The following is a 21,993-nucleotide window of genomic DNA, read 5'->3' as shown; positions in this document are numbered from 1 at the left end:
CTCAATTCTAGCGATGTGATGGCATTCAAGCTGCCTTGTATTTGTGCATAGCATGACTACTTTGTAAATTATAAAGAGTAATTATCAGCTTAGGGTTTCATGTTGTAGAATACATAAGCAACTCCCTTGTATTGTTTTCGTGTCATGTGTTAGGGGAAAAGAGTTATAACTTTTCCTTAACCACCTGGCCGCAAAGCAATCTTGTTCTCAATTCTCAGCATCTAGAGTCGCAGTTAGGTCATCTGAAAACCATTATTGCTGTTCTTCGGTTGGATGGAAAGGTTTGTAGATTAAAATCAGAGTTGTTGCGTTTGCAGTGAATGAATACTCGACACTTATTTAGTATTGTGGTAGTGATTGTTTTTTAAAATATTTTTTTTTAATATGCATAAATAATATTTTTTTTGTCCTAGAGTTGATTTGCAATCGCGATTAATCACTTCTACTTTGCGTGCAATTTATCCTAGAGTTGATTCAAAAGTCAATTTATCAGAATGGGGCAAGCCATAAACTTCGTGCTTTGTGTGCAATTGTCCTAGAGTTGATTTGTAATTGCGTTTTTCTCTGGGCAGCCTTTTTCCCATACAATTTTTTTCTCTGATTTCTTTTTACCAAGAGTTCCTGCTCGTAAATGTTGTAAAGGTATCTTTTCTGAAATTTAAAGTGGTGGTGGTGGTGATTTTATTATCCTTTTCTTTCCTTTTTCCTGCACCCACTAGCTTAGCTGGGAAAAATATTTTAGTAACCTTTCTAGTGTTTTGTCTGGATTCTTTAACGAAGATCATCAATGTGCCTCATTATTTATAAAGGTAATTATCATTACATGGACAATCGGACTTAGCCTAGAGAATCACGGAAGATCCTAGAATTGAAATGATTTCCAGAGAAGAAGAAAAGGTGGTAGAAATCTGGATCAAAGCGAAGAAAAAACATGCCAAAAACTGCCATTGTTATCGAATATCAAGCATGAAGGCAGCAAGCCCGAAGCAATTCAGACAGCTTCGATCCTCAAAAACTATAATTTCTTAATGTGAACATTCAAGTAGCCACCATTCCAAATAAGAAAGAAGTTTTGAAAAACATTATCTCATAGACTCAAATCATTGCCAACCATGGTGGGCAATGATTTCAACAAAACTTTGTCGTCATCACACTTGCAACGACGGTCAAATAATAGAACTTACTTCTAAAACAACAACATCAAGCCCTGCAACATCAAACAACAATACCTGAAAAATAAATGGATGGCCTACCAACATGACAGCTCTAAATAACAGCCAACAGAAGAAAAATGGCTGCCGAAAGGATTGTTTCTAAGGGGCACCAAACATATCACAGAAGAGTCTGAATTTTAGAGAAAGAAAGTGCAAATGAACGAGTAAGCTTATCACCGGTGCAACATTACTAATAGCTTCACAATTAAGGAGACCTAGCTAAAAAGTCGTATTTATATTATTGAAATGCTATTTTATCAATTTAGCTTTTTAAAATAGTATTTCTTTTTAGAATTGCTATAATTACACCACTCGGCCTCTATGAATCATTAGTGATGGCTCTAAAGGTAACAGAGAGCATATGTAATGAGAGAGCTAAAAATAAAATAAAATTATTTTTTAGCTCTTTTTTCTTGATATTACATCTTTAATGGGAAAGCCAAATAAAAAATCAAAATGGATTTTCTGTCAAAGAAAAATCATTCCTGCATATCTATAAAAAAAATCAAAATATTTAAATAGATTATTTAAAGATTCATTCTTTCATTGTTTCAATTTTTTTCAATAGTTTTTTTCCCTAAAAAAGGCCAAAAGTATAAATATTAAATATATTAAAATATAAATGGATTGTTAAAATAGTTTTTTCCGTTGCGGTGCATATAATAATAATAATAAAATTATATTTATACTATTCATTCAAAAAGTTATATCAACTATTTGATTCTTCTAAATAGCTTTTGTCATTGAAAATGCTCCAAGTTATCAAAAGGGTGGATTGCATTTTGCAAGGAAAATGGTTTAGATGAAGGTGATGATTGTGTTTTTGAGCAGATTAAGGGAAAGAATAGTGTGCTGAAAGTTACAATATTTCGTTCAGATGAAGATGGTGATCTTTGAATTGACATCTAGAGAAAAATGAATGGTTCAAACTCTATTGTTAGTACATGCTTGGTTATATTTATGACTTATTGATTAGTTCTAAAATTCAAGATGTACAAGAATAAGATAATTTTTTAGTTCAAATAATCTGATCAATTCTCTCTAGTTAAGGTATTTAGTAGTTATGGTAGTAGCATGTGGTACCTGATGAGCCAGGTGACCAGTAGTTATGGTAGTAGTGGGTGGTGTCTGGTGAGCCAGGTAACTAATAGTTTTTACCTGTAAAAGGTTCTCTTTAATGGATGTGAAGACTCTTGACAAAGTCAGTAACTTTATGGAGAGAGAAAGTGCAATGATATTTTAGAGAGATAGACTCTGAAAATATATATGCTAAAAATGTTAAGAATGAAGATATTATGAACTTTTGACTTGAAGGATTCGTAGTGTATTTATAGCCCATGAATCTTGTCATTTTTATGAAGAGGAGAGGTTAAAGTGTAATTTCACCATTGTGATATTTTGAGTTATATTATACTTGAGTTGTTTTCTACTCAAGCATGTTGGGCTCAGGGTGCGCTTCCTAGCCCAAGCACATTGGCCTTAAGCATGGAAGCCCGAACACACAGGGGTGTTAGGATACTCACATAGCACCAAAGGTGGAAGACGTGTCACGCCCAGCAAGTTATGAATGTCATGCTTATATTGGGTGTGACGGCACGCCCAACATGGGTGTGTGCCTTGCGTGCCCATCATTGGCTTGGGCTTCTTGCCCGAGTTCATGCTCTCTAGGGAGTTGGGCTTGGGCTACCAAACTCCTCAGGTGTTGGGCTTAAGCTACCATGCCTGAGTTCACTCTTCTTGGGTTGGGCTCCGGCTACAAAGCCCGAGCTCATCGGGTGTTTTTTTTCCCTATCTTGAGGCATTTTTTTGGTCCATTTTAGTCCATGTTATTTGAATCCATTAGCAGCCCTCCAAGTTTTTGTGGTATTAATTTGTAAACATTTATAAAAATACCTTGTTATCATAATGAGTTTGTCGAATTTTCTTCATATGAGAAGAGAGGTTGAAACTTTGGGTAATAAATAGGAGAGCCCGTGTGTAGGGATGTGCACCAGGTTTCAAAAAAATTCTAAATATGTATTGGGGAGCCATAGAGGAACCCATACTTAGAAAATTTTTTCGAAGGGTGAGGTGAGATATAAAAGACTTCATACTTAGAATATTTTCTAAGATGTCATGAGAAATTTATGGAGAAAAAGCTCATACTTAGAAAAATTTATAAGTGGCTGGTGGAAACTCATAAAAGGTGAGCATATACTTAAAAAGTATTCTAAATGGCTGAAAGGAACCCAAAAAAGGTGATCCTTGGTGATGTTCATATTTAGAAAAATTTTTAAAGGGTTGAGACGAATCCAATGAGAGTGAGAGTGACCATTGAAGACACTTATACTTAGAGAAATTTCTAAAAGGTTGAGGGGAACCTAATGAGGGTGACCCTTGGTAATATACCCTTACTTATAAAAAATTCTAAAAGGCCGAGGAGAACCTAAGGAGGGTGACCCCTGACGACGCCTATACTTAGAAAAATTTCTTAAAGGCGAGGGGACAAATCCATAAAAGATGGTTTTATTGCACTAGAAAACCACATCCATCCATTAAAGAGTGGTTGTATTGAAGTGTAAGAGGTACGTAACCTTCTTAGGAAGGCATAAGGCATGAACGCCCTTGATTGAAAAAAAAATCACTAAATAATGGGAGGTTTATAGCCTCTCTAATGATAACGTAGGGGGGTTTGAGAGCCCTTGAAAGGTCTGTAACCTCCATTGTGATGGCTTGGAGGCTTGAGAGCCTTTTATTGAATAATGATCAATGGTGTGTGAGAGATATGTAACCTTTTTAAGATGATATGATACATGAGAGCCCCCCCACTATAGAGTGTTGTTAGTTCAAGATTGCATTGGAGAGGTGGGAGATCCAAGGTCCAACCCCAAACAAATTGGTGAGAAGCTCATAGGTATCACCTGGAGAATGGAGGATCTCAGATCAACCCTTAACAAATTAGTAAGAGACCCTTAGACATCACCTGAAGAATAAGGGATCCTAGATCAACCCCTAGTGAATTGGTGAGAGGCCCCTAGACATCACCTGGAGAATGGGGGATCCTAGTCACATAGAGAATGGAGGATCCGAAATCAATCCATAGAGAATTGGTAAGAGGCCTTTAGACATCACCTGAAGAATAGAGGATCTTGAATCAACCTTCAAAAATTGTAGGGTTATTTCCCTAGGGAGACTAAGTCAATCCCTTCCTTGAAAAGTATTTGAAAGCCTATATTGAAGATATGTAGATATAAAATGTATGTCAAAGATATATTATTTTTATTAAAAAAAACTTACATTTATATTGAGGATTATAGATTCTAAGGTGAATTGGGTGATAGATACAAGAGAGGTTCTTATGAGTAACATGTCTTGGAGGTAGCGTTAAGATGTTTGCTTCGATTGTCCTAATAACTTCAAATAAGTGATTATTAGGATACATTAAACGATTATGGGTTGATCTTGCATGGTTCTTCATCGAGATTTCATTTCTACTAGGAGAATGATTTCACTTAGAAGGTCTTTTATACTGGTTCTTTTAAAAACAAGGAGGCCTATGTCATAATAAGCTCGCCTCTTCCACCTGTATATAATTTTTCATGACTTGATTTACCTCGAGCAAGTTTTTGTCGGGTAAAGCATAAAGTTTTTCCATAGTGCATATTCCCTTATCCTTTTTATCAAGGCCTCAAAGGCTACTGGCTCAAGCAATTTTTCAACTTTGAGTATCTCCTAACTGAATCTCTTTAAATATGCTCATGTGGACTCACCTATTTGTTGGGTAACACCAAATAGTTTCATTGAGCTTTTCTTAGCTGGTATGCTGATGCTAAAGTGTACCACTAACTTAGCACATAGGTCACTAAACCCATTAATAGAGCTTGGCTCCAAATTATTGTACTATGCATGCTCATACTCCTGGAAGGTTGTGGGGAGGATTTTGCATATTAAGTCACTATCCTAGATGACCAACTCTAAGCTACCACGCATATTCTATACATGCTTCCATAGGTCAGCCATCATAATTGGCGCGAGTGACCCCTCGAGGGACTCTCAAGATTGTCATTATATTTAGTCTCATTTAGGTAATGTAATCATTTACGGGCGCCTAGTGTGGTCGTGACGTTGAGGCGGTTGTGTATTGTTAAGGATGTTAAGACTTGTCGGGGTGGTAAGGTCTGATTTTGCCCTTGGATACCCAACACGATCTAAGTGAGAAGTTACAACTGACTAATGAGTTGTTGAAGGTCCGATTGGGTAGAAGTATTTGTGGTAATAAGTAGATTTGTCATGCATCCTAACCCAAGTATGTCTTGGTTGTATGCTATGGAATGACTTAAAAATGTCAAAACAAGTTTTAGAAACTAATGGATGTTTTATTAGGTCTTCATAGATGGCACCAATTGATAGGTTTCAAGATCCAAGATGCTTAGGAATAAGGCTGATGTGTTGGATAATTGGTTGATCTTTTAGTTCAAGTAATAAGCCAGGTGATCGGTAGCTGTGGTAGTAGCGGGTGATGCATGGTGAGCGAGGTAACTAGTAGCTATGGCAGTAGCAGGTGGTGCTTGGTGAGCTAGATGACCGGTAGCTGTTACCCATAAAAGGTCTCATTTGATGGACGTCAAAACTCTCTGATGTTAAAGTCTATAACTTTATGGAGAGAGAAAATACAATGATATTTTAGAGATATAGACTCTAAAAATATGTATACTAAAAATGTTAAAAATGAAGAGATTATGAACCTTTGACTTGAAGAATTCATAATGTATTTATAGCCTATGAATCTTGTTTTTTTGTGGAGAGAAGAGGCTAAAATATAATTTTACCCATGTGATATTTTGAGTTATACTTTACTCAAAATAAAATTACAACTCAAAATAATACATATTAAATTAAAATATATTATCGAAAGACCTGTGTGAGATCCTGAAAAAATATCTAACAAGTGTTGAGCTCGAACTTATTAAAGATAAAGAATGGATCCAAGCGTGTTCCTGAATCCAAGCATCCAAGCATATTTAGTTGGGTGCACTTCCAAACCCAAACCCACGAGGTTGTTGGGCATATATCGCCCAACAAGCTGGGAATGTCATGCCTCTGGTGGGTGTGCTGGTGTGTGCTGGATATGCCCAATTGAGCATGCGCCCTGCATGCATAGTCTGACCTTGAGTTTCATGTTAGAACTCATGTACTATAAGGAATTGAATATTTCAATATTGACATGAAAAACACACGCATATATTCGTACTTGCTTAAAATATATATATATATATATATATATATATATATATATATATATATATATATTAATTATTTTTTATTAAATAATAAAATCTAGTTAATAAATACTTATAATATATAAATTTTTTATTTTATAAAAAAGAATATAATATAAATATTAAAAAATCCTACCCGCGGTAACCATTACCATCCACTCGTAGAAAAAGAAAAGAAAAACATGTGCAATGGACTGCCAGTTGTAATCTTGAATGTACCACGTGGACAGAGGAGCCAAGATGTTATGCCACCTGTATTGTCCACAGAAAGGAGAGAGTACTTCTATTACTCGAGAAGCTCGAGGAACGCACTGAGGAAAGTGAGGTCCCGTCGAATATGAGTGATGTTTTTATGTTTTAAAAAAATTATAATTTTTTATTTTAAATTAATTTTTTTATATATATTTAAATTATTTTAATAGGTTGATATTAAAAATAATTTTAAAAAAATAAAAAATATATTATTTTAATATATTTTTAAATAAAAAAAATTTAACAAACAATAATAAAAGTTGATAGTTCTTGTTTAAAAGGGTGTTTAGAACACTGTGTTTTTTTAAATTTTGAAAATTTTTTTGTTTGAAAAGAATTTTTTATGTATATATTTTTAGATTATTTTAATATATTTATATTACAAATAATTTTTAAAAAATAAAAATATTTTATTTTAATATATTTTTAACCGAAAAACATTTTAATCCTACTACATTCTTCTCAGACATACCCTCAGTGTGTCATTCTGCTTGTGTAGATGAATCCTTGTCATGTTCATGAACTCTCATTTTTGGCGAAGGATCATGTTAGATCAATTTTTGGCGAAATTAAGAAGACATCCCCTTGCTGTGCCAGTTTTAACTACTAATTCCAGTCATTGATTAATTTACAGACCATCGAAGGGAAGCGTGAGGCCGCATCAAAGGGAAGTGTTTTCTTGATTTAAGGTATATTCAAAGTTGATTCGAACCACATTATTGCTTCTGAATACATGACAAAATAGATACATGTTCTGGCTTGCATGCAAAGCACTTTCCTCCCTCTGCTCGGAGGTTTTTTTTCTTGTTTTTAGAGTTTTTATTGGGCCATTTACATAGATTTTCTAGACTTGTGTAGTTTGGTACCCTCAATTTGGTATCATATTTTTCCTCTTCGAGGGCAAACTAATCGATTGACTTTTTGTATTCATGGAGCTCCAATGCATAAGACTTAAATTTGTCATATATTCAAATTACAAGTAGTATCACCTCATTCTAGTCTCCCACCATAGTTACTTGACTGCTTGATTAATCCAAAGCTGATAAATGAGAAGCCTTGTGTAAATGTTCCTTATAAATGTCCACAATCTAGGAGCCAGTCACAAAGTGTCTCCATTTTTTAGCCTTGCTGTGAAACTAAAATTTGTCCTGCAGGTTGAGCAGTGGGAGCAAGAGGTGGCTGATCTAAGGCAAGTCCTTGCCTATAAAGCCATGCTTAAGGTTAATATTTCCTAATATTCTTCCATGATTTCCAAGGCAAGTCCTTTTTTTGGCTCATTCTTAGGATTCCCTAGCCCAGTACTTTTGAATTCTGATCTTTGTTGCTTTGTATGTGCAGAAGAAAGCAAATTGTATAAAGGGAGACTCTAGATGATTTGGGAATAAATCTGGAGATTGTTGATCTCTCACTATATATATATATATTAAATTTTTTTTTGCTATATATATATATATATATATATATATATATATATATATATATATATTTTCTATTTCACCAAAAAAAAAAATTGCATTGGGAGACTTAAATGAGATTGTTGGTGTGTTGTGAGATTTCTCTTGGAGATCTGAGAAAATAGAATTCTAGTAAAGGAAAATTGGACAATTAGAATAGGCTATTTACATCAATTACAGGGCTTTTGAAAGCCTATAAAAAAGCTATTTTCTAGTTTTTTATTTTAATTAACCAAACCAAATTGAAAATGATTGATTTGAACTAATTTTAATTTTTAATTTAAAAAATAAAAAATTTTAGTTTGATTATTTTTTCAGATGAAAACCGAACTAAAACCCTAATAAAAATCACACAAAGGGGGATAATGAAACAACATTAAGTGATAGGTGAAATATTTTGGTGTGCATGTATGCTTTGTTGCTGACTATTTTTGTAATTCTAATGTACACAGTAAGAAAGCTGAGAAGTCAGATTAATTAATCAATGGCTTTCAAGAGAGAAGTGAAACCCAATGGGGGTCGTAACTGGCGGTCAGATTCTCCGGATGAAAGACCACTGGTGCATTTCTTCAAGATAATCCTTCCTTGTATCTTAGATTACAAGAAGCTGGTAATTCACAACTTTTACTTCCTTAATATTACTAAATTATGGATTCTCCATCTAGTAAAATGTACTAGTCTTCCTTTCATGTTTCTTTTCCATTTTGATTCTGCAGAACTATTATATAAATATCTAGAAAACGATCTATTGTATAGTGCACTGGCCACAACAAGGTTTAATATTCATCCATTCAACTATAATGTAGCAAAAGATAAAAATGTTGCAAAAAATATGATTTCTTTTCTTACATCAAAGACTGCTTTGATTAAACATGAACCTAAGACATTAAAGCTGATCATTATGTTTCTACGAATGTCTCTGAACTTCTTAAACAAGAGTTGATTGTTCTATATAGATTTTTGATAAAAGATTCAATGTTAACTGAAAATTGAATGTGACTTCTGGATCTTGATATTGGTGATGTTAATGTGGTAGAGATAAATTATAGAGAATGGTGATGGAAGGTCATGTGTTTCTAGTGTGCATGCATGGTTGCCCATCTCCATGTTTATTTCTCTTGTTTTCTTGAATTTGGCCCCTGCTGGCTGAATTCTACTCACCCGTGGAAGAGAATCAAGTCCCTACTCTGTCCCTGCATTGTTGCTGGGAAGGTGCACTAGGTTACAGCCCAATCATCAACATGTTTCTGAGAAATAACTGTTTCACTTTGCATACAGTGCTTCATGCTTTGCCACTCTTATCCCAGTGATAATCTGTTCACCTATGTGATTAGCTTAAATCTATAGATAATGAAAATCATGTCATGCTAAAATTATATAAAGCCTAAAACATATTGTTCAAAGTGCTTTGGTTGATTTTGTCTTGCATCAGAACATTTAAGCTAACTAAATTTAAGTACTTTTGCAGAGGATTCCGAATAAGTTTGTGAGGAGATATGGTGAAGAACTTTCTGGTGTTGCTAAAGTCATTGTTCCTTCTGGTCATGCTTGGGAGATAGGCTTAACAAAAGACCAGAGCAATATCTGGTTTGATGAGGGTTGGCAAAAGTTTGTAGAGCATCATTCAATTCGTTTTGGATACCTTTTAGTCTTTGCATATAGAGGTTGCTGTAATTTTAGTGTTCTCATATTTGATATGAGTGCTTGTGAGATTCCATATCCATGCCCAGGTGTTGGACCAACTAGCGCTAAAAAGACTAATTATGGTGAGAAACGTTTCTTCAATCCTGTAGAAAAAATGGAAGATGAAGACTATTGAAATCTATGGTTGCAAGATTGCATCTCTTAATTAATGTGTTTTGAAAAGTACAGATTTAAATGGATTTGGAAGGAAAGGAAAATCCAGCAAAAGACACAATGCTTCAGCTGAGCAAAATCTTGGGATGAAAAGGCGTCGAAGGTGTAATTCTGTGCAGCAGAGCCAAAATTTGAAGCAATTGGGTGACAAAACGAGTGAAAAGTTTGTGAAGGAAGTGGATGCTGAGATCATTGATTTAGAAGATGATAGAGAGTAGAGGAAAGAGAAGTTGAACTATCATCGCATGTCTAGGACCTGTCGACCCTTGTTGAATGAAATCAAGGACAAAGGTGAAATTGATAGGCTCTTTATATAATTCAAATATTGGTGTTGAAATGTTGTGCTCTTTGTTTTTTGTATTGAATCCGTTAAATGCAGACAAAAATAAGTTACTGTCAAAAGTGAAGATGTAGGGATTGCTGCTGGTATCCCAGCGCGGGCATTCCCTGAAAGAAGCAGGGTAATTCGTCCTGTCAAAAAGTTCTAGCCTGAAAGTCGTTCTTTCAAGGTCGCATTGAAGCCATATAATATCCATAAGCATCTTTTGGTAAGGCATTTGATAGAATATAGTCATGAAAATTTATATTATCTTGTTAAAAATTTATAAATATCCTGTTGATTTCTAAGTCTCTTTGGTCTTGTGCAGTATGTGCCGAGTGGATTTGCCAGAAGGCATTTGCTAGGAGGTCCTGCGGTTATTAAACTTAAGGTTTCCAATGAAAGATACTGGCCTGTACAAGTTGTCCGGCGTGAACATCGGCGAGTGACCCTAACAAAAGGGTGGAGCCAATTTATTGGCGAAAATGATTTGGTGGAAGGAGATGTCTGTACCTTTGAACTGGTCGAGGAGAGGACAATGGTTCTATGCTGAAAGTTACAGTATCCCGTGATTGTAAGCCTTTGAAATGATTTGTAGGTAAAAGCAAAAATGTTAAGGATTGTTTGATAGCTTATGCTTCATCATGCATGTTCCACTTACCTCCACGTCCAAGACTTGCGTTTTGCCTTTCTCTGGCTATATTTATATTGACAATTAGAATCCAGTTATGAATCCAAAATAGCTCGTTGGATACCCTTTACGTTTTCCCGTTCGGTATGCCTCTGATTTCTTTTTTTGTGAACAGAAAGAACTTCAGTTTCGGTGCCTGTTTGGGGCTTTAATAAACTCATCAGTTTCTCGAAAACAATCTAGTTAAAAAGAGATGTAGCAGAAACCACTTTCTTCTTAGCAGACAAAGGGTGTTCTTTGACCCTTAAATTACAGAGCCTGTAATAAACTCCTGAACTCAAAGTGAGTCATAAGTATTACAATAAGCCATGCAAACCGGAGAAAAAGCCCTATCGTAAGTAATTCCCATTTTACCAAGGCCAGGACTGGAGCTCATCACTTTAATCCGTTCATTGTAGCTGTAAGACATTGTTTGCTGTACTTGAGTGCTTACAAGTTATAAGAATACTATATAGATTTCCAACAAAGGATTGATGTTTTGATTTCAATGATGTTGATGTGGTAGACGTTAATCACAGAGGAATACTTATGAAGTTCACACGCTTCACGTCACGTATACATATGTGTGTGTGTGTCTATATATATATATATATATATATATATATATATATATAGTTTAACGTCGGTGTCCGGGTCAGCTTGCGTGCACCTCGACTAATCCAACAGGTCCTGAAGTTAACGACTATGTAAGCCTCCAGTGGCCATTATATAAGTAACCACAAGGTTTGAACCTGAAACTACAGAAGGAGCAAATCTCCTGGTCCCAAGTTCTTATCACTAGGTCACCATCATAGTGGCAATCTTGTTTACTTTATATTCTTTTGATCTTTATATTTAATAACTTGTGGATTGAATATTTATTTTCAAAAAATATTTAGGCTTTAAAGTTCTTTTTAGTAATCTTCCTATTAATTTTTTTAAAAAATAATGAAAAAAGGCATTTTTTTTTAATTAGAGGGGAGCTGGAGATAATTAAAATTTAATAGTGGTATAAGTTATAAAAATTATACTTAATATTAATATTGGAGGTGTTATCATATCTACAATCCATTTTTAACCTATTCAGATTTAGTTTTTTTTTTTAAGAATCAAATTTATATTTTATAAAATATTAAGAGTTAAATTTGATACATATATAAACAAAGACCGACCTAACTATATTCATCAACCCCCATACTTTTAGTTTACAATAGTTTCTGAAAACAACATATGAAGAACTATAATGCTAGCTTTTAAAGCATTATCAAACATTTAAAACCACAATTATAACCAAATTAATGATTTCCAGTTTCCCCCTCATATAATTAAATGATAATTGGTCTTCTAGCTTAATTGTGATGTATATTTCATGCATACTGAAAATTATACTATGCTGCAACTAGACAAAGCCTAAAACTCAGCTTGATCCAGTTTTTAGTTCAAGCTTGGCTTGGATTGGACTGGATTGAACTGATCCTAACGGTCCCAATTTTCCACTGTGATTAAGACAGTTGATGCGTGAACCATCTTTCTTTGCTGTATTTGTCTTGGGGGTTCCAATATTTTGGACACAATTTCTTAGAGAGGCCCTATTATGTGACAATGATGGTCCATAAAGAAACTAATAGGCCGGCCTGCTAATTGTAAATTTTGTTGAATGAAACGAAGGCAGCGTGAATCTAGATGATTTACGTGTCACTTGCATGCTGAAATTCCTAATCCACCAAACATACCTCAGAGTTATTATAATAAAAAACTTGACAGTAATAATATATATTGTCACAGTAGCAATTTGCCAAAGATTACAGCAATGGCTCCCCGGAAGGAAGGGCGGCCAACCAGGAGTCTTCAGGCGGATCAGAGACCGTTGTGGCATTTCTTCAAGATAATCACTCAGAATACCTTCAAAGATAAGAAGCTGGTAATTTTGATTGCATGCATGGGATAGTTAGGGATTCCTGTTCACTTGATACATAAAATCTATAGCTAACTAGTAGATTGTCTTTTATATCTATTCTTCCCGATGAACATTTTTTTATGTGTTGCATGATTGAAGTTTGAAATGAGATAAATTGTAATTTGGCTTTTCATGAACCAAAAAGAAAAGTCTTGTCATTCTTGAAAAGCTGTCCTTTTCATGAAAGTTCCAGATTTAAGTTAATTTCTAGCAAATTATCTTGGTCACTGCTGGGCCAGAAAGGATCTATTTTTCCTTTTCTTTTGTGTAGAGTGGAAGAAATGTTCTTTTCTATTGAAAAAAGGCCTTTTCAGGGCCAATAAGTTGTGCTGATAAAGATTGAATGTAAGTGACAAGCGAGGATGCATATGACTTCTGAACTTCGATTTCACTGACTTTAATGTTGTTGATACTATAAAAGCTACAGAGGGGCAACGATGAAAGGCTAGATGTTTCAACTTTAAGTGAAACATCTACAGAATAATAGTTACCACTCCTGTTTTTCCAATCAGTATCAGTCATCTATTTTATCTGAAATGAGATAATTCTTGGTTTATGAAAATGAAAGTAATGACTGTGTTGCAATTATATAGAAAAAAAATTGTACATGGAACATTTGATCTAACTTTAATTTGAGTATCTGCAGAGGATTCCAAATAAGTTTGCGAGGAAATTTGGGGAAGAACTTTCTGATGTTGCTAAAGTTGTTCTACCCAATGGCCATTCCTGGCAAATAGGATTAACAAAAGCCAACAACAGCGTTTCGTTTGATGATGGTTGGCTACAGTTCTTAGAGCACCATTCAGTCGGTTATGGGCACCTTTTAGTCTTTGCATATAGAGGTTGCTCTAATTTTAATGCTCTCATATTTGATAAGACTGCATGTGAGATTCCGTATCATAGATGCAGGGGAGGGACTAGTGGTGGAAAGATCAATTACGATGAAAAATGTTCACCATATGATGTAGATGTAATGAAAGATGAAGGTACAATTGCAAGCATCGATTCCCAATATTGTTGCGCACTGGAAAGTGGAGTTTTTGATGAAGATGCAGGGGAATCAAGACAAACGCACCCATCTAAGCCTCCTCCATCAGAGAACAATGCCCAAGAGAGGCCATGTTTTGAACGTTCCGGTGACAAAAGAGGCAAAATACCTGTGAAGAAAGAGCATATTGTTATGGCTGAGTTAGATGATACTGATGAATCAACGAGAAGGAAGCTGTCTAAGAAATGTAGATTGCCTAGGCCACATGGATCCTTGATAGATGAAACCAAGGTTAACAAAGGCAAATCTAAAACTAAATTTGGTAAGCTCTTTTATGTTATTTGGATATCATTTTGTGATCTGGTATAACCTTTTTGTTTCTGATTGCGAGCTCCATCATATGCAAGATGAAACTGAATTTTCACCACCATGCGGAGAAGGTACGGACATCATTGTTTGTGGATTTGCAAAGGCTTCAGAAGAAAGCAAGAAGGCAATTCATGCCGCCAGAATGTTCAGGCCTAAAAATCCTTCTTTCATGGTCCTGTTACGGTCATACAATAAGTGTTTTGTGGTAATCTCATAAATGAGATATGTTCATCAAGTTTACAAGTTACACATTCACTTCTTGATTCTTCTTGTTTTGTGTAGGCTGTGCCGGCTGAATTTTCTAAAAGACATTTAAGTGGAGTTTCAGAACATATTAAACTTCAAGTTTCTGATGGAAGACAATGGCCGCTTCGTCTCAATAAAACACAACGCTCCCGCATGATTATCTCAAGGGGATGGAATGAATTTAAAAGGGAAAACAACTTGAAGGAAGGAGATGTATGTGTTTTTGAGCTGATCAAGAACAAAAAAATTTCACTACAAGTTTCAATGTTCCGTGCAGTTGATGGCAGCGGGCCTTCAAATTGACTTGCAGTGTAAGATCAACTGCTTTTATAATTTCTTTATTTCCTATTCGTAATTTGCAACGAGGCTACATCATTATCAGGTTCCTAATTCTGTTAGGTGTATTGTCTGTTGACATAGCTCAAATTTTGGTCTCTTAGCAAATGTTATAATGCAAACGTTACAGATTTGTTTGGAATTTCCAGACTATACTCAGTTTCATCAATGACAGGAAATTAAAGTATTATAGTTTGTAAGAATTACAGCTATCAAGCTTTTATTTTGTTGGCAATCAGATAGTTCTAATTATACATGTCGATTCAACTTATATATGCTTTCTCTCGGATGATTCTTTGCTTTCCATGCAGCTTGGAGGCACATAAAAGCACTCAGTGGAAGCAAACACAAAAGTGGGAAACTCTCTTAGAATTTCTCGTGTCCTGTAATGTATAAATAAAATGTACAAAAAAGCTTTTTGAAACACTCTCTCTAGCAGTGCACTGGTGCTCAGTGCGCAGTAGCTAGATGAATGAACTGTGCATGTATTATACTCTCTTTAAGGTTTATTTCCCCTAAATGCCACAGACTATTGGCATCAACGTTCTGAAAATGCTAATTCCAATCATGTCCAAACCTGATTACTTTATGTTATGTGAACAATGGCAATGTGCGTGGGTTCTTCCCTGTTGTAAATTGCTTTGAAAAAACTTATCTTTGACCAGTCCCCTCTGGAACACTTTTTTGAGAATCCTAGATACATGACCCGCGCGATGTTGTGGGTTATATTTTTATATAAAAAATATTTTAAAAAAATTAAAAATTTTAGGTTTTTTCTGCAAAGCTATACTCAAGAATCTTGGGTTTGGCTGCAACACCTGACCTAAGAATAATATTAATAATAAAATTAAATTTGCATGATCCAAGTTTAAGTGAGTCTGGCTGTAACACATGACTCAAGAATATTGGATGTGGGTTTGACTATAAAGTCATGTTATAAAAATGTGATAATTAAATAGATTAATTAAAAAAACAAAGAAAAAAATCAACAGGAAGGAAAATACTAATAAAGAAAAAGAAAAAAAAATTAATTAATTGGGTTAACCCTTTAAACCAGGCTGTAGCAATCTAGTGTTTTAAAGAAAAAAAATTAAAAAAACTAAATTCTTAATCAGCTTAATAATAAAAAAAATAAAATCAATAAAAATAATTATGAAAAAAAAGAAAATATAAAGAAGAAAGATAATTTTGGAAAAAATTAAAAAAATAAAAAAACAAACATGGGGAAAGCTAAAGCTAAAGTTAAATTCAAATTCAAATTCTCAACCAACTCAATATTGAAAAAATAAATTCGACAAAGATAATTTTAAAACAAATATGTAGGGGAAACATTGCAGCCAAACAAAAACCATGTAAGGGAAACATTGTAGTAATGTATAGTGTTTTTTTTTTTGAAAAAAACTACAAAACTAAGTTTTCAACCAGCTCAATATAAAAAAAAACTGACAAAGACTATTTAACAAGAAGAAGAAGTCAATTTTGGGTAAAAGAAATGAAAAAAAAAACATGTAAAAAAAAAAAACAAAAGTGAAAAAAAAAACAGGTGGGGAAAGCTATAGTGTTTTAAAGAAAAAAACAAAAAAACTAAATTTTCAACTAGCTCAATAGTAAAAAAAATAAAATCAACAAAAATAATTCTGAAAAAACAAAAAAAAATATGTAAAAAAAAAATATGGGAAAAGCTAAAGTTAGATTCTCAGCCAGCTCAATATTGAAAAAATAAATTCGATAAAGATAATTTTTTAAAAACAAATATGTGGGGAAACACTGCAACAAAACAAAAACTATGTAAGGGAAATACTGTAGCAATTCATATTGTTTTTTTTTTAAAAACTACAAATCTAAATTCTCAACCAACTTAATATAAAAAAATAAAATCTACAAAGACCATTTTGAAAAAAAAATAAATCATAAAAAAAACAATATATGAGAATATTATAGCAATCTACAATGTTTTAAAGAAAAAACAACATAGTTAAATTTTCAACCAGCTCAATATTTAAAAAAAAATTTAAAAAAATATAAAAAAAAAGAAAGAAGAAGAAGTGAATTTTGGGTAAAAAAAAAAAGGAAAAAAAAAACATGTAAAAAAAAGAAACAAAAACCAAAAAAAAATGCTACAGAAGAAAAAGAAGAAACAAAAGCAAAAAAAAAAAAAACGCTACAGTAAAAAACATACCCGTTTTAGAGTTCTTATTAGTTAAATGCCCCGCGCGATGCCGCGGGTCAATTATTTTTTGCATTTCAAAAAAAGTCAAGATAAAAAAGTGTTAGGTTTTCTTGCAAAGTTATACCCAAGCGTCTTAAGTTTGGTTGAAACGCTTGACCCAAAAGTAATGTTTATAATATTAATAATAACATTAAACTTGGGTTAACCCTTAGCATAAAAGTATCTGGACTGCAATACCAGACCCAATAGCATTGGACGTAGGTCTGGCTGCAAAGTCGTGTCATAAAAGTGTGATAATTAAATAGATTAGTTAAAAAGAAAAAAACAAAGAAAAAAAACCAACAGGAAGAAAAAAACTAATGAAAAAAAAAAAAAAAATATGAATTAATTGAGTTAACCTTTCAAATCAGGTTAACCCGTCATACCTTGAATTCATATCGTGAAAGTTTGATAATTAAAAAGAAAAAAACAAATTAATGGGTTAACACAGAATTAACTGGGCTAACTTATCAAACCAGGTTAGCCTGTCAAATCCGGAATCCGTGTCATGAAAGTTTGATAACTAAATAGAAAAAAATTTAACATTAACAATTTAAATTAAACAAAAAAAAATTAATTAAAAAGAAAAAAAAAAGACATCAGCCTTTTCATTGTGAACTGCACAGTGCAGTCCACAGTCAAAGGCATAAAAACAACAAAAAAACTAAAAGAAAAACTAAAGGCATCAGTCGAGAACTACTTAGAAAAAAATTTAATATTAATAAACTAAATTAATTAAATAAAATTAATTAAAAATAAAAAATAAAAGAAAAAAAATCTCTAAGAAGAAAAAAAACTAAATAGAAAGAAATTTAACATTAACAAACTAAACTATACGAAAAAAAAAATTAAAAAGAAAAAAAAGCAAAAAAAAATTACAGGTTAACTCGTCAAATTAGGTTAACCCGTTAAACCCGGGATTCGTGTCATGAATGTCTGGTAACTAAATAAAAAAAGTAAAAATTAACAAACTGAACCAAACAAAAAAAAATTAATTAAAAAGGAAAAAAATCCGAGTTAACTCGTCAAACCATGTTAACCCATTAAACCCAGGATCTGTGTCATGAAAGTCAGATAACTAAATAAAAAAAAATAACATTAACAAACTAAATTAAACAAAAACAATTTATGAAAATAAAAAAACAAAAAAAATTAACGGTCAACCCATAATTAACTGGGTTCACCTGTAAAACCAGGTTAACCCGTGAAACTCAGGATGTGTATCATGAAAGTTAGATAACTAAATAGAAAAAAATTAGCATTAACAAACTAAATTAAATGAAAAAAATTAATTAAAAAGCAAAAAAAAAGCAAAAAATTTTTTCTGGGTTAACTTGTTAAACCAGGTTAACTCGTTAAATCCGGAAAACGTGTCATGAAAGTCTGATAACTAAATAAAAAAATTTAATATTAATAAACAAAATTAAATTAAACAAAAAATTTTGTTAAAAGAAAAAAAACAAAGAAAGAAGCAAAAAAATAATCCCGAAAGGCATAAAAAAAAGCTAAAAAAAATGAGACAACTTAAAAAAAAAAAACCTAAAGCATCAGTGTTTTACTGTGGACTGTGCAGTCCACAGTAAAACACTGATGCTTTAGGTTTTTTTTTTTTTTAAGTTGTCTCATTTTCTTTAGCTTTTTTTTATGTCTTTCGGGATTAAAAAGAAAAATAGCATATGTTACAATTAATTAAAAAGAAAAAAAGAAAAAAAAATTTCAGGTTAACTCGTGAAACCCGGGATCCGTGTCATGAAAATCTGATAACTAAATAAAAAATTTAACATTAACAAAAAAAATTCATTAAAAGAAAAAAACACAAAGAAAAAAGCAAAAAAAAAAACCCATAAAGGCTAGAAAACGAAAAAACAAAAAACAAAAAAAAAACAAAAAAGAAGAAGAAGAAGACAGCTCAACGTTTCACTGTGGACTTGCACAGTGAAACACTGAGCAATTTTAGTTTATTGTCAATTAATAAACTAAACTAAACGAAAAAAATTAATTAAAAAGAAAAAAAATTCAGGTTAACTCGCCAAACCAGGTTAACCCGTTAAACCCGGGATCCGTGTCATAAAAATTTGATAACTAAATAAAAAAATTAACAATAACAAACTAAATTAAATAAAAAAAACTATTAAAAGAAAAAAACAAAAAAAAAATTGATGGCCCATGAAACCAGGTTAACCTGTGAAACCTGAAATATGTGTTATGAAAGTCTAATAACTAAATAGAAAGAAATTTAATATTAATAAACTAAAGTAAATGAAAAAAATTAATTAAAAAGAAAAAAAAAAAAAAAATTTCTGGGTTAACTCGTCAAACCATGTTAACCTGTTAAACCCGGGATCCGTGTCATGAAAGTCTGATAACTGAATAAAAAAAATTTAACATTAACAAAAAAAATTATTAAAAGAAAAAAAAACCCTAAAAGTGTAAAAAAAAATGAAAAAAAAAACAAAAAAACCGTCATGAAAGTCTAATAACTAAATAGAAAGAAATTTAACATTAACAAACTAAAGTAAACGAAAAAAATTAATTAAAAAAAAAAAAAGCAAGAAAAAAATGTCTGGGTTAACTCGTCAAACCATGTTAACCTGTTAAACCCGGAATCCGTGTCATGAAAGTCTGATAACTAAATAAAAAAAATTTAACATTAACAAATTAAAAAAATTATTAAAACAAAAAAAGCAAAAAAAAAGCAAAAACAAAAAACCCTAAAAGTGTAAAAAAAATGAAAAAAAACCAGCTTATCTTTTTCTAAATAGAAAGAAATTTAACATTAACAAACTAAAGTAAACGAAAAAAATTAATTAAAAACAAAAAAAACAAAAAAAAATTCTAGGTTAACTCGTCAAACCATGTTAACCTATTAAACCCAGGATCCGTGTCATGAAAGTCTGATAACTGAATAAAAAAAATTTAACATTAACAAAAAAAATTATTAAAAGAAAAAAAACAAAAAAAACCCTAAAAGTGTTAAAAAAAAAAACAGCTCATCTTTTACTGTGGACTGCACTGTGCCATCCACAGTAAAAGACTGAGCCCTTTTAGTTATATCTTAATAAAAAAAATTTAACATTAACAAAATAAAAAAATTATTAAAACAGAAAAAACAAAAAAAAAACCCTAAAAGTGTAAAAAAATTGGAAAAAAAAACCAGCTCATCTTTTTCTAAATAGAAAAAAATTTAACATTAACAAACTAAAGTAAACAAAAAAAATTAATTAAAAAGAAAAAAACAAAAAAAAATTCTAGATTAACTCGTCAAACCATGTTAACCCATTAAACTCGGGATCCGTGTCATGAAAGTCTGATAACTGAATAACAAAAATTTAACATTAACAAAAAAAAATTATTTAAAGAAAAAAAAACCCTAAAAGTGTAAAAAAAAAACAAAAACAACTCCAAAAAAAAATCCTAAATGTGTAAAAAAAAAAAAAAAACCGGCTCATCTTTTACTGTGGACTGTAATGTGTAGTCCACAGTAAAAGACTGAGTCCTTTTAGTTATAGTTCAATTAATATATATATATATATATATATATATATATATATATATGCTCGCTACTTTGAAATTGGGCCTGGGTCTGAATTCTCTTCAGGTATGTAATAGAACTGGAGACCTTTAAAGCTCTGGACTGTTAAATTATTCAAATTTGTAGGCCAACTTCTCTACAAACCAGGCCCAGCGGCCTCATTTTTTATTTTCTGGCTAGCATTTTAATTTTTAAGGTGCACTATCTTTTCTTACCCTTTAAAATATTCTGTAGCCTGTAGTCCATCTAATCTGCTTGTCCACCATTCATCCTCTCCCTGCCTTATCCATCATCTCTCATTATTTTCCATACAAAAGTCTCCATTTCCTTTCTTTTCAATCATATTTTGCTAAACCTCTAACTAGACAGACACCATAAAAAACAAGGTAACTACAGATTCCTCCTCTGTCAGGCATAAAATGATTATCTCATTAAATCATATAATTAGTAACTTCAATATTTCTGTTTTCTGTATACAAAGGCTGATCTTATTTCGTTCTTTTATTATATGTAGCAGGTTTTGTGGCAATGGCAACAACCTCAGCAACATTTTCTCCACCAACACTTGTTGCTTCCGCCGTTAGCAGTCCCAAGAGGAAGCAAACCAATGTAAATTACATAACAGGACTGAATTCTTTTGGTGGGCTAAAAGCTCACAACAGTGTGAGTTCATTAGGCTTGTCAGTAGGCACCGAGCAGTCTTTTGCAAAGATTGTGAGCTCATTGAGAGCTCCATCGAAAGGTAAAGGCGGAAGTGGAGGTGCACTCTCTTCAACCTGTAGCGATGTTGGTGAGATATTTAGGATAGCAGCAGTCATGAATGGGCTTGTACTAGTTGGAGTTGCTGTCGGGTTCGTTCTTCTTCGAATCGAGGCTTTTGTGGAGGAGACTGAATGAGAAATTTTAGCTACCTTGGTGTGTCTTGGTTGGTTGTTCTTTATTAAGGATGTACCTTAATTTCTTTGTTATTTTTTAATGCAGTGCTGGGTTTTTTTGGATGTCTGAACCAAACCAGCAAATTAAGTTTCAACAGATGAAGCTGTATGAAAAAAAATTAATAAAAAGGAATTCGTTTCTGGTTTTTTACAGGTTAATTAAAAGGTTACTAGAAACTGTATTTTTTTCGTGTTAAAAACTAAATAAGAAGCGATTTTAAATTTAAAAATCTATTCATGAAAAAAAAAAAACAGAAAAAAAAATTAGAAACTTTATTCTTATAAAGGGTCCAATTGCTATAATCATCATTTGTTAAAGTAGTTTGTTAAATGGTTGATTTGAAAAACACAAGGTTCGGAGCATAAACCAAGTTAAGTTTTTAATTGAACCGAATTA

At 32.5% G+C, this 21,993-nt stretch overlaps 3 protein-coding genes across 5 annotated transcripts; all 3 read left to right on the top strand.

Annotated features, from left to right (window-relative positions):
- Positions 1-8,191: 8,191 nt before the first annotated feature.
- LOC133699132 (B3 domain-containing transcription factor VRN1-like) lies at positions 8,192-10,193 on the top strand. The gene is made up of 2 exons (XM_062122280.1): positions 8,192-8,788; positions 9,647-10,193. The coding sequence occupies exons 1-2, from the start codon at positions 8,663-8,665 to the stop codon at positions 9,995-9,997; spliced, it is 477 nt and encodes a 158-aa protein (XP_061978264.1). The 5' UTR covers positions 8,192-8,662; the 3' UTR covers positions 9,998-10,193.
- A 63-nt stretch (positions 10,194-10,256) lies between these two features.
- On the top strand, positions 10,257-15,509 carry LOC133699130 (B3 domain-containing transcription factor VRN1-like). 2 transcript variants are annotated; one of them, XM_062122279.1, is made up of 7 exons: positions 10,257-10,583; positions 10,683-10,928; positions 12,813-12,945; positions 13,628-14,291; positions 14,377-14,543; positions 14,621-14,895; positions 15,232-15,509. In XM_062122279.1, exons 3-6 carry the CDS (start codon positions 12,835-12,837, stop codon positions 14,885-14,887), a joined length of 1,209 nt encoding a protein of 402 aa, XP_061978263.1. In that variant the 5' UTR covers positions 10,257-10,583; positions 10,683-10,928; positions 12,813-12,834; the 3' UTR covers positions 14,888-14,895; positions 15,232-15,509. The 2 variants fall into 2 exon arrangements, with proteins under 2 accessions (XP_061978263.1, XP_061978262.1); XM_062122278.1 differs by having other exon boundaries at positions 12,810-12,945.
- Positions 15,510-20,887: 5,378 nt separating this feature from the next.
- LOC133698759 (uncharacterized) lies at positions 20,888-21,742 on the top strand. Of its 2 annotated transcripts, none has more exons than XM_062121802.1 (2): positions 20,888-21,047; positions 21,176-21,742. In XM_062121802.1, exon 2 carries the CDS (start codon positions 21,190-21,192, stop codon positions 21,556-21,558), a length of 369 nt encoding a protein of 122 aa, XP_061977786.1. In that variant the 5' UTR covers positions 20,888-21,047; positions 21,176-21,189; the 3' UTR covers positions 21,559-21,742. The 2 variants fall into 2 exon arrangements, with proteins under 2 accessions (XP_061977786.1, XP_061977787.1); XM_062121803.1 differs by having other exon boundaries at positions 20,889-21,047; positions 21,179-21,742.
- Positions 21,743-21,993: the final 251 nt, after the last annotated feature.

The sequence above is a fragment of the Populus nigra genome, chromosome 7, assembly GCF_951802175.1.
Source record: "Populus nigra chromosome 7, ddPopNigr1.1, whole genome shotgun sequence".
Lineage (NCBI taxonomy): Eukaryota > Viridiplantae > Streptophyta > Magnoliopsida > Malpighiales > Salicaceae > Populus > Populus nigra.
Note: the sequence above shows the minus strand (reverse complement) of the source record. Positions and strands in the feature narration are given on the sequence as shown.